Genomic DNA, 12,766 nt, shown 5'->3' with positions numbered 1-12,766 from the left:
GTCCTATTCTAACTACATGTCTCTATAACAGTTGTCTTGGTCCTATTCTAACTACATGTCTCTATAACAGTTGTCTTGGTCCTATTCTAACTACATGTCTCTATAACAGTTGTCTTGGTCCTATTCTAACTACATGTCTCTATAACAGTTGTCTTGGTCCTATTCTAACTACATGTCTCTATAACAGTTGTCTTGGTCCTATTCTAACTACATGTCTCTATAACAGTTGTCTTGGTCCTATTCTAACTACATGGTCTCTATAACAGTTGTCTTGGTCCTATTCTAACTACATGTCTCTATAACAGTTGTGTTGGTCCTATTCTAACTACATGTCTCTATAACAGTTGTCTTGGTCCTATTCTAACTACATGTCTCTATAACAGTTGTCTTGGTCCTATTCTAACTAGATGTCTCTTCTATAACAGTTGTCTTGGTCCTATTCTAACTACATGTCTCTATAACAGTTGTCTTGGTCCTATTCTAACTACATGTCTCTATAACAGTTGTCTTGGTCCTATTCTAACTACATGTCTCTATAACAGTTGTCTTGGTCCTACTCTAACTACATGTCTCTATAACAGTTGTCTTGGTCCTACTCTAACTACATGTCTCTATAACAGTTGTCTTGGTCCTATTCTAACTACATGTCTCTATAACAGTTGTCTTGGTCCTATTCTAACTACATGTCTCTATAACAGTTGTCTTGGTCCTATTCTAACTACATGTCTCTATAACAGTTGTCTTGGTCCTATTCTAACTACATGTCTCTATAACAGTTGTCTTGGTCCTATTCTAACTACATGTCTCTATAACAGTTGTCTTGGTCCTATTCTAACTACATGTCTCTATAACAGTTGTCTTGGTCCTATTCTAACTACATGTCTCTATAACAGTTGTCTTGGTCCTATTCTAACTACATGTCTCTATAACAGTTGTCTTGGTCCTATTCTAACTACATGTCTCTATAACAGTTGTCTTGGTCCTATTCTAACTACATGTCTCTATAACAGTTGTCTTGGTCCTATTCTAACTACATGTCTCTATAACAGTTGTCTTGGTCCTATTCTAACTACATGTCTCTATAACAGTTGTCTTGGTCCTATTCTAACTACATGTCTCTATAACAGTTGTCTTGGTCCTATTCTAACTACATGTCTCTATAACAGTTGTCTTGGTCCTATTCTAACTACATGTCTCTATAACAGTTGTCTTGGTCCTATTCTAACTACATGTCTCTATAACAGTTGTCTTGGTCCTATTCTAACTACATGTCTCTATAACAGTTGTCTTGGTCCTATTCTAACTACATGTCTCTATAACAGTTGTCTTGGTCCTATTCTAACTACATGTCTCTATAACAGTTGTCTTGGTCCTATTCTAACTACATGTCTCTATAACAGTTGTCTTGGTCCTATTCTAACTACATGTGTCTTCTATATCAGTTGTGTTGGTCCTATTCTAACTACATGTCTCTATAACAGTTGTCTTGGTCCTATTCTAACTACATGTCTCTATAACAGTTGTCTTAGTCCTACTGTCTAACTACATGTCTCTATAACAGTTGTCTTGGTCCTATTCTAACTACATGTCTCTATAACAGTTGTCTTGGTCCTATTCTAACTACATGTCTCTATAACAGTTGTCTTGGTCCTATTCTAACTACATGTCTCTATAACAGTTGTCTTGGTCCTATTCTAACTACATGTGTCTTCTATAACAGTTGTGTTGGTCCTATTCTAACTACATGTCTCTATAACAGTTGTCTTGGTCCTATTCTAACTACATGTCTCTATAACAGTTGTCTTAGTCCTACTGTCTAACTACATGTCTCTATAACAGTTGTCTTGGTCCTATTCTAACTACATGTCTCTATAACAGTTGTCTTGGTCCTATTCTAACTACATGTCTCTATAACAGTTGTCTTGGTCCTATTCTAACTACATGTCTCTATAACAGTTGTCTTGGTCCTATTCTAACTACATGTCTCTATAACAGTTGTCTTGGTCCTATTCTAACTACATGTCTCTATAACAGTTGTCTTGGTCCTACTCTAACTACATGTCTCTATAACAGTTGTCTTGGTCCTATTCTAACTACATGTCTCTATAACAGTTGTCTTGGTCCTATTCTAACTAGATGTCTCTTCTATAACAGTTGTCTTGGTCCTATTCTAACTACATGTCTCTATAACAGTTGTCTTGGTCCTATTCTAACTACATGTCTCTATAACAGTTGTCTTGGTCCTATCTAACTACATGTCTCTATAACAGTTGTCTTGGTCCTATCTAACTACATGTCTCTATAACAGTTGTCTTGGTCCTATTCTAACTACATGTCTCTATAACAGTTGTCTTGGTCCTATTCTAACTACATGTCTCTATAACAGTTGTCTTGGCCTATTCTAACTACATGTCTCTATAACAGTGTCTTGGTCCTATTCTAACTACATGTCTCTATAACAGTTGTCTTGGTCCTATTCTAACTACATGTCTCTATAACAGTTGTCTTGGTCCTATTCTAACTACATGTCTCTATAACAGTTGTCTTGGTCCTATTCTAACTACATGTCTCTATAACAGTTGTCTTGGTCCTACTCTAACTACATGTCTCTATAACAGTTGTCTTGGTCCTATTCTAACTACATGTCTCTATAACAGTTGTCTTGGTCCTACTCTAACTACATGTCTCTATAACAGTTGTCTTGGTCCTACTCTAAATACCTGGTCGCCCTGGAAAGAGAGGAGGTGCTGCTGAGGAGACAGGCCCAGCTGGAACTCACCTCCTCCACTGGGACAGGTAGGAGTCTACAGATCTCAGACCTTGTGGCTGTAGTAATGATCTCAGACCTTGTGGCTGTAGTAATGATCTCAGACCTTGTGGCTGTAGTAATGATCTCAGACCTTGTGGCTGTAGTAATGATGATCTCAGACCTTGTGGCTGTAGTAATGATCTCAGACCTTGTGGCTGTAGTAATGATCTCAGACCGTGTGGCTGTAGTAATGATCTCAGACCTTGTGGCTGTAGTAATGATCTCAGACCTTGTGGCTGTAGTAATGATCTCAGGCCTTGTGGCTGTAGTAATGATGATCTCAGACCTTGTGGCTGTAGTAATGATCTCAGACCATGTGGCTGTAGTAATGATGATCTCAGACCTTGTGGCTGTAGTAATGATCTCAGACCTTGTGGCTGTAGTAATGATCTCAGACCTTGTGGCTGTAGTAATGATCTCAGACCTTGTGGCTGTAGTAATGATCTCAGACCTTGTGGCTGTAGTAATGATCTCAGACCTTGTGGCTGTAGTAATGATCTCAGACCGTGTGGCTGTAGTAATGATCTCAGACCTTGTGGCTGTAGTAATGATCTCAGACCTTGTGGCTGTAGTAATGATCACAGACCTTGTGGCTGTAGTAATGATCTCAGGCCTTGTGGCTGTAGTAATGATGATCTCAGACCGTGTGGCTGTAGTAATGTTCTCAGACCGTGTGGCTGTAGTAATGATCTCAGACCGTGTGGCTGTAGTAATGATCTCAGACCTTGTGGCTGTAGTAATGATCTCAGACCTTGTGGCTGTAGTAATGACCTCAGACCTTGTGGCTGTAGTAATGATCTCAGGCCTTGTGGCTGTAGTAATGATGATCTCAGACCGTGTGGCTGTAGTAATGATCTCAGGCCTTGTGGCTGTAGTAATGATCTCAGACCTTGTGGCTGTAGTAATGACCTCAGACCTTGTGGCTGTAGTAATGATCTCAGACCGTGTGGCTGTAGTAATGATCTCAGACCTTGTGGCTGTAGTAATGATCTCAGACCTTGTGGCTGTAGTAATGATCTCAGACCTTGTGGCTGTAGTAATGATCTCAGACCGTGTGGCTGTAGTAATGATCTCAGACCTTGTGGCTGTAGTAATGATCTCAGACCTTGTGGCTGTAGTAATGATCTCAGACCGTGTGGCTGTAGTAATGATCTCAGACCTTGTGGCTGTAGTAATGATCTCAGACCGTGTGGCTGTAGTAATGACCTCAGACCGTGTGGCTGTAGTAATGGTGATCTCAGACCTTGTGGCTGTAGTAATGACCTCAGACCTTGTGGCTGTAGTAATGATCTCAGACCTTGTGGCTGTAGTAATGATCTCAGACCTTGTGGCTGTAGTAATGATCTCAGACCTTGTGGCTGTAGTAAGGATCTCAGACCTTGTGGCTGTAGTAATGATCTCAGACCTTGTGGCTGTAGTAATGATCTCAGACCTTGTGGCTGTAGTAATGATCTCAGACCGTGTGGCTGTAGTAATGATCTCAGACCTTGTGGCTGTAGTAATGATCTCAGACCTTGTGGCTGTAGTAATGATCTCAGACCTTGTGGCTGTAGTAATGATCTCAGACCGTGTGGCTGTAGTAATGATCTCAGACCTTGTGGCTGTAGTAATGATCTCAGACCTTGTGGCTGTAGTAATGATCTCAGACCGTGTGGCTGTAGTAATGGTGATCTCAGACCTTGTGGCTGTAGTAATGATCTCAGACCTTGTGGCTGTAGTAATGATCTCAGACCTTGTGGCTGTAGTAATGATCTCAGACCTTGTGGCTGTAGTAATGATCTCAGACCTTGTGGCTGTAGTAATGATCTCAGACCTTGTGGCTGTAGTAATGACCTCAGACCTTGTGGCTGTAGTAATGATCTCAGACCTTGTGGCTGTAGTAATGACCTCAGACCTTGTGGCTGTAGTAATGATCTCAGACCTTGTGGCTGTAGTAATGATAGAACCATGGACCTTCTGTCTACATAGAACCATGGACCTTCTGTCTACATAGAACCATGGACCTTCTGTCTACATAGAAACATGGACCTTCTGTCTACATAGAACCATGACCTTCTGTCTACATGGAAACATGGACCTTCTGTCTACATAGAACCATGACCTTCTGTCTACATGGAAACATGGACCTTCTGTCTACATAGAACCATGACCTTCTGTCTACATGGAAACATGGACCTTCTGTCTACATAGAACCATGACCTTCTGTCTACATGGAAACATGGACCTTCTGACCTTCAATAAGTCTTCTCTCCTCTCACCTGTCCTCCAGACTCGTCCTCTGCCCACAGTCTGAAGTCAGAGGGCAGCAGACACTCCTGACAGAGCCGACACCAGGCCCAGCGGACCTCTATCGTCTCCCCCAGGACAGAACCAACACCAGGCCCAGCGGACCTCTATCGTCTCCCCCAGGACAGAGCCAACACCAGGCCCAGCGGACCTCTAACGTCTCCCCCAGGACAGAGCCAACACCAGGCCCAGCAGAGCTCTATCGTCTCCCCCAGGACAGAGCCGACAGCAGGCCCAGCAGAGCTCTATCGTCTCCCCCAGGACAGAGCCAACACCAGGTCCAGCAGAGCTCTATCGTCTCCCCCAGGACAGAGCCAACACCAGGCCCAGCGGAGCTCTAACGTCTCCCCCAGGACAGAGCTCTATCGTCTCCCCCCAGGACAGAACCAACACCAGGCCCAGCAGAGCTCTATCGTCTCCCCCAGGACAGAACCAACACCAGGACCAGCAGAGCTCTATCGTCTCCCCCAGGACAGAGCCAACACCAGGCCCAGCGGAGCTCTACTGTCTCCCCCAGGACAGAGCTCTATCGTCTCCCCCAGGACAGAGACAATACCAGGCCCAGCAGAGCTCTATCGTCTCCCCCAGGACAGAACCGACACCAGGCCCAGCGGACCTCTATCGTCTCCCCCAGGACAGAGCCAACACCAGGCCCAGCGGACCTCTATCGTCTCCCCCAGGACAGAGCCAACACCAGGCCCAGCGGACCTCTATCGTCTCCCCCAGGACAGAGCCAACACCAGGCCCAGCGGACGTCTATCGTCTCCCCCAGGACAGAGCCAACACCAGGCCCAGCAGACCTCTATCGTCTCCCCCAGGACAGAACCGACACCAGGCCCAGCGGACCTCTATCGTCTCCCCCAGGACAGAGCCAATACCAGGCCCAGCAGGGCTCTATCGTCTCCCCCAGGACAGAGCCAACACCAGGCCCAGCGGACCTCTATCGTCTCCCCAGGACAGAGCCAACACCAGGCCCAGCGGACTTCTATCGTCTCCCCCAGGACAGAGCCAGGCCCAGCAGAGCTCTATCGTCTCCCCCAGGACAGAGCCAACACCAGGCCCAGCAGACCTCTATCGTCTCCCCCAGGACAGAACCGACACCAGGCCCAGCGGACCTCTATCGCCTCCCCCAGGACAGAGCCAATACCAGGCCCAGCAGAGCTCTATCGTCTCCCCCAGGACAGAACCAACACCAGGCCCAGCGGAGCTCTACTGTCTCCCCCAGGACAGACCCGACACCAGGCCCAGCAGGGCTCTATCGTCTCCCCCAGGACAGAGCCAACACCAGGCCCAGCAGAGCTCTATCGTCTCCCCCAGGACAGAACCAACACCAGGCCCAGCGGACCTCTATCGTCTCCCCCAGGACAGAGCCAACACCAGGCCCAGCAGAGCTCTATCGTCTCCCCCAGGACAGAACCAACACCAGGCCCAGCAGACCTCTATCGTCTCCCCCAGGAACAGGAAATGGGCTTGTTTGAGTGGTAAGGCTGTAGCAAACCCGACTGCAGACGATCGTGGAGAAATGAATTCTGGGAAGGTGCATTTGTTTTCAGCGTTAAGTCTGATACTGACGTGACTTTCCAACAGCAAGAGTCAGTAGAACACGGCCGCGTTGACACTTTTCAGAAAAGTTGTTTGTTTGTAATGTAGAAATAAACGTCTTTATCCCCCATATCACTGTAAATGTGTGTAGCCTACATTGTACGATAAACTGGGGAGAGAGAGACTCAAATATCACATTTCATTTGTACATATCCACTATATATATATGAATCTCTGTAAAGTTGCTTTTTGTTTCAGTCACCTTCTTTGGTCCTGTTCGCATGGGTCAAATAAAAACACAAATTGATTGGTTGACAAATAGTTCCTCCCACAATGCAGGCGATGTCTGTCAAGTTTGCAGTTGGTGAGGAGCAACTGCAGAAATGTCTTAGTCGACGTCATGAACCTTCGATCACATGGTTGTTGTAAAGGTCATGCAGGTCGACATGTAGGAGCAAGTCGGACAATTTAGATCCCCATAATGCAACACACTCTGAAAGGCAGTGACCAATGATTGTCACAGACTTGACAAACCTGATCTACTCAAACGCGCCCAGTGGCTGGCAGGCAGACAGACAGGCAAACAGACAGGCAGAAAGACAGACAGACAGGCAGGCAGACAGGCTGGCAGACAGACAGGCAGGCAGGCAGACAGGCAGGCAGGCAGACAGACAGACAGACAGGCAGGCTGGCAGACAGACAGGCAGGCAGGCAGACAGACAGGCAGGCAGACAGACAGGCAGGCAGGCAGGCAGACAGACAGACAAGCGGACAGACAGACAGACAGGCAGGCAGACAGACAGGCAGGCAGACAGACAGGCAGACAGACGGACAGGCAGACAGACAGACAGACAGACAGGCGGATCCAAAAGAGATGAATCAGATAAGTGCTCTCAACATGCTGTCACCTCCTAGTGGCCTTGTCAGGATAATACTGAGCCCTAATGTCACCTCCTAGTGGCCTTGTCAGGATAATACTGAGCCCTAATGTCACCTCCTAGTGGCCTTGTCAGGATAATACTGAGCCCTAATGTCACCTCCTAGTGGCCTTGTCAGGATAATACTGAGCCCTAATGTCACCTCCTAGTGGCTTTGTCAGGATAATACTGAGCCCTAATGTCACCTCCTTGTCAGGATAATACTGAGCCCTAATGTCACCTCCTAGTGGCCTTGTCAGGATAATACTGAGCCCTAATGTCACCTCCTAGTGGCCTTGTCAGGATAATACTGAGCCCTAATGTCACCTCCTAGTGGCCTTGTCAGGATAATACTGAGCCCTAATGTCACCTCCTAGTGGCTTTGTCAGGATAATACTGAGCCCTAATGTCACCTAGTCAGGATAATACCGAGACCTAATGTCACCTCCTAGTGGCTTTGTCAGGATAATACTGAGCCCTAATGTCACCTCCTAGTGGCCTTGTCAGGATAATACTGAGCCCTAATGTCACCTCCTAGTGGCTTTGTCAGGATAATACTGAGCCCTAATGTCACCTCCTAGTGGCTTTGTCAGGATAATACTGAGCCCTAATGTCACCTAGTCAGGATAATACCGAGCCCTAATGTCACCTCCTAGTAGCTTTGTCAGGATAATACTGAGCACTAATGTCACCTCCTAGTCAGGATAATACCGAGCGCTAATGTCACCTCCTAGTGGCCTTGTCAGGATAATACTGAGCCCTAATGTCACCTCCTAGTGGCCTTGTCAGGATAATACTGAGCCCTAATGTCACCTCCTAGTGGCCTTGTCAGGATAATACTGAGCCCTAATGTCACCTCCTAGTGGCCTTGTCAGGATAATACTGAGCCCTAATGTCACCTCCTAGTGGCCTTGTCAGGATAATACTGAGCCCTAATGTCACCTCCTAGTGGCTTTGTCAGGATAATACTGAGCCCTAATGTCACCTAGTCAGGATAATACCGAGCCCTAATGTCACCTCCTAGTGGCTTTGTCAGGATAATACTGAGCCCTAATGTCACCTCCTAGTGGCCTTGTCAGGATAATACTGAGCCCTAATGTCACCTCCTAGTGGCTTTGTCAGGATAATACTGAGCCCTAATGTCACCTCCTAGTGGCTTTGTCAGGATAATACTGAGCCCTAATGTCACCTAGTCAGGATAATACCGAGCCCTAATGTCACCTCCTAGTGGCTTTGTCAGGATAATACTGAGCCCTAATGTCACCTCCTAGTCAGGATAATACCGAGCCCTAATGTCATCTCCTATTGGCCTTGTCAGGATAATACTGAGCCCTAATGTCACCTTCTAGTGGCTTTGTCAGGATAATACTGAGCCCTAATGTCACCTCCTAGTGGCTTTGTCAGGATAATACTGAGCCCTAATGTCACCTAGTCAGGATAATACCGAGCCCTAATGTCACCTCCTAGTGGCTTTGTCAGGATAATACTGAGCACTAATGTCACCTCCTAGTCAGGATAATACCGAGCGCTAATGTCACCTCCTAGTGGCCTTGTCAGGATAATACTGAGCCCTAATGTCACCTCCTAGTGGCCTTGTCAGGATAATACTGAGCCCTAATGTCACCTCCTAGTGGCTTTGTCAGGATAATACTGAGCCCTAATGTCACCTAGTCAGGATAATACCGAGCCCTAATGTCACCTCCTAGTGGCTTTGTCAGGATAATACTGAGCCCTAATGTCACCTCCTAGTCAGGATAATACCGAGCCCTAATGTCACCTCCTATTGGCCTTGTCAGGAAAATACTGAGCCCTAATGTCACCTCCTAGTGGCCTTGTCAGGATAATACTGAGCCCTAATGTCACCTCCTAGTGGCTTTGTCAGGATAATACTGAGCCCTAATGTCACCTCCTAGTCAGGATAATACTGAGCCCTAATGTCACCTCCTAGTGGCTTTGTCAGGATAATACTGAGCCCTAATGTCATCTCCTAGTGGCCTTGTCAGGATAATACTGAGCCCTAATGTCACCTTCTAGTGGCTTTGTCAGGATAATACTGAGCCCTAATGTCACCTAGTCAGGATAATACCGAGCTCTAATGTCACCTCCTAGTGGCTTTGTCAGGATAATACTGAGCCCTAATGTCACCTCCTAGTCAGGATAATACCGAGCCCTAATGTCACCTCCTAGTGGCCTTGTCAGGATAATACTGAGCCCTAATGTCACCTCCTAGTGGCCTTGTCAGGATAATACTGAGCCCTAATGTCACCTCCTAGTGGCTTTGTCAGGATAATACTGAGCCCTAATGTCACCTCCTAGTGGCCTTGTCAGGATAATACTGAGCCCTAATGTCACCTCCTTGTCAGGATACTGAGCCCTAATGTCACCTCCTAGTGGCCTTGTCATGATAATACTGAGCCCTAATGTCACCTCCTAGTCAGGATAATACTGAGCCCTAATGTCACCTCCTAGTCAGGATAATACTGAGCCCTAATGTCACCTCCTAGTCAGGATAATACTGAGCCCTAATGTCACCTCCTAGTCAGGATAATACTGAGCCCTAATGTCACCTCCTAGTGGCTTTGTCAGGATAATACTGAGCCCTAATGTCACCTCCTAGTCAGGATAATACTGAGCCCTAATGTCACCTCCTAGTGGCTTTGTCAGGATAATACTGAGCCCTAATGTCACCTCCTAGTGGCCTTGTCAGGATAATACTGAGCCCTAATGTCACCTCCTAGTGGCTTTGTCAGGATAATACTGAGCCCTAATGTCACCTCCTAGTGGCTTTGTCAGGATAATACTGAGCCCTAATGTCACCTAGTCAGGATAATACCGAGCCCTAATGTCACCTCCTAGTGGCTTTGTCAGGATAATACTGAGCCCTAATGTCACCTCCTAGTCAGGATAATACCGAGCCCTAATTTCACCTCCTATTGGCCTTGTCAGGATAATACTGAGCCCTAATGTCACCTTCTAGTGGCTTTGTCAGGATAATACTGAGCCCTAATGTCACCTAGTCAGGATAATACCGAGCTCTAATGTCACCTCCTAGTGGCTTTGTCAGGATAATACTGAGCCCTAATGTCACCTCCTTGTCAGGATAATACTGAGCCCTAATGTCACCTCCTAGTGGCCTTGTCAGGATAATACCGAGCCCTAATGTCACCTCCTAGTGGCTTTGTCAGGATAATACTGAGCCCTAATGTCACCTCCTAGTGGCCTTGTCAGGATAATACTGAGCCCTAATGTCACCTTCTAGTGGCTTTGTCAGGATAATACTGAGCCCTAATGTCACCTAGTCAGGATAATACCGAGCTCTAATGTCACCTCCTAGTGGCTTTGTCAGGATAATACTGAGCCCTAATGTCACCTCCTTGTCAGGATAATACTGAGCCCTAATGTCACCTCCTAGTGGCCTTGTCAGGATAATACTGAGCCCTAATGTCACCTCTAGTGGCCTTGTCAGGATAATACTGAGCCCTAATGTCACCTCCTAGTGGCCTTGTCAGGATAATACTGAGCCCTAATGTCACCTCCTAGTGGCTTTGTTAGGATAATACTGAGCCCTAATGTCACCTAGTCAGGATAATACCGAGCCCTAATGTCACCTCCTAGTGGCTTTGTCAGGATAATACTGAGCCCTAATGTCACCTCCTAGTGGCTTTGTCAGGATAATACTGAGCCCTAATGTCACCTCCTAGTGGCTTTGTCAGGATAATACTGAGCCCTAATGTCACCTCCTAGTGGCCTTGTCAGGATAATACTGAGCCCTAATGTCACCTCCTAGTGGCTTTGTCAGGATAATACTGAGCCCTAATGTCACCTCCTAGTGGCTTTGTCAGGATAATACTGAGCCCTAATGTCACCTCCTAGTCAGGATAATACCGAGCCCTAATGTCACCTCCTATTGGCCTTGTCAGGATAATACTGAGCCCTAATGTCACCTCCTAGTCAGGATAATACCGAGCCCTAATGTCACCTCCTATTGGCCTTGTCAGGATAATACTGAGCCCTAATGTCACCTAGTCAGGATAATACCGAGCCCTAATGTCACCTCCTAGTGGCTTTGTCAGGATAATACTGAGCCCTAATGTCACCTCCTAGTCAGGATAATACCGAGCCCTAATGTCACCTCCTATTGGCCTTGTCAGGATAATACTGAGCCCTAATGTCACCTCCTAGTGGCCTTGTCAGGATAATACTGAGCCCTAATGTCACCTCCTAGTGGCTTTGTCAGGATAATACTGAGCCCTAATGTCACCTCCTAGTCAGGATAATACTGAGCCCTAATGTCACCTCCTAGTGGCTTTGTCAGGATAATACTGAGCCCTAATGTCACCTCCTAGTGGCCTTGTCAGGATAATACTGAGCCCTAATGTCACCTTCTAGTGGCTTTGTCAGGATAATACTGAGCCCTAATGTCACCTAGTCAGGATAATACCGAGCTCTAATGTCACCTCCTAGTGGCTTTGTCAGGATAATACTGAGCCCTAATGTCATCTCCTAGTCAGGATAATACCGAGCCCTAATGTCACCTCCTAGTGGCCTTGTCAGGATAATACTGAGCCCTAATGTCACCTCCTAGTGGCCTTGTCAGGATAATACTGAGCCCTAATGTCACCTCCTAGTGGCTTTGTCAGGATAATACTGAGCCCTAATGTCACCTCCTAGTGGCCTTGTCAGGATAATACTGAGCCCTAATGTCACCTCCTTGTCAGGATACTGAGCCCTAATGTCACCTCCTAGTGGCCTTGTCAGGATAATACTGAGCCCTAATGTCACCTCCTAGTCAGGATAATACTGAGCCCTAATGTCACCTCCTAGTCAGGATAATACTGAGCCCTAATGTCACCTCCTAGTCAGGATAATACTGAGCCCTAATGTCACCTCCTAGTCAGGATAATACTGAGCCCTAATGTCACCTCCTAGTGGCTTTGTCAGGATAATACTGAGCCCTAATGTCACCTCCTAGTCAGGATAATACTGAGCCCTAATGTCACCTCCTAGTGGCTTTGTCAGGATAATACTGAGCCCTAATGTCACCTCCTAGTGGCCTTGTCAGGATAATACTGAGCCCTAATGTCACCTTCTAGTGGCTTTGTCAGGATAATACTGAGCCCTAATGTCACCTAGTCAGGATAATACCGAGCTCTAATGTCACCTCCTAGTGGCTTTGTCAGGATAATACTGAGCCCTAATGTCACCTCCTAGT

At 46.5% G+C, this 12,766-nt stretch overlaps 1 protein-coding gene across 1 annotated transcript in view; it reads left to right on the top strand.

The window, feature by feature from the left end:
- The window catches only part of LOC129846919 (regulator of G-protein signaling 22-like), a 41,734-nt gene extending 36,516 nt beyond the window's left edge, over nucleotides 1–5,218 (top strand). The window contains exons 21-22 of the mRNA XM_055914734.1: nucleotides 2,697–2,796; nucleotides 5,079–5,218. Coding sequence (XP_055770709.1) covers nucleotides 2,697–2,796; nucleotides 5,079–5,128 — 150 coding nt within the window. The 3' untranslated portion in view covers nucleotides 5,129–5,218. The remainder of the gene's footprint in view (nucleotides 1–2,696; nucleotides 2,797–5,078) is intronic.
- The last annotated feature ends 7,548 nt before the right edge of the window (nucleotides 5,219–12,766 follow it).

This window comes from Salvelinus fontinalis, unplaced genomic scaffold, assembly GCF_029448725.1.
Source record: "Salvelinus fontinalis isolate EN_2023a unplaced genomic scaffold, ASM2944872v1 scaffold_0649, whole genome shotgun sequence".
Taxonomy (NCBI): domain Eukaryota; kingdom Metazoa; phylum Chordata; class Actinopteri; order Salmoniformes; family Salmonidae; genus Salvelinus; species Salvelinus fontinalis.
This window is presented reverse-complemented; position numbering and strand designations above follow the sequence as displayed.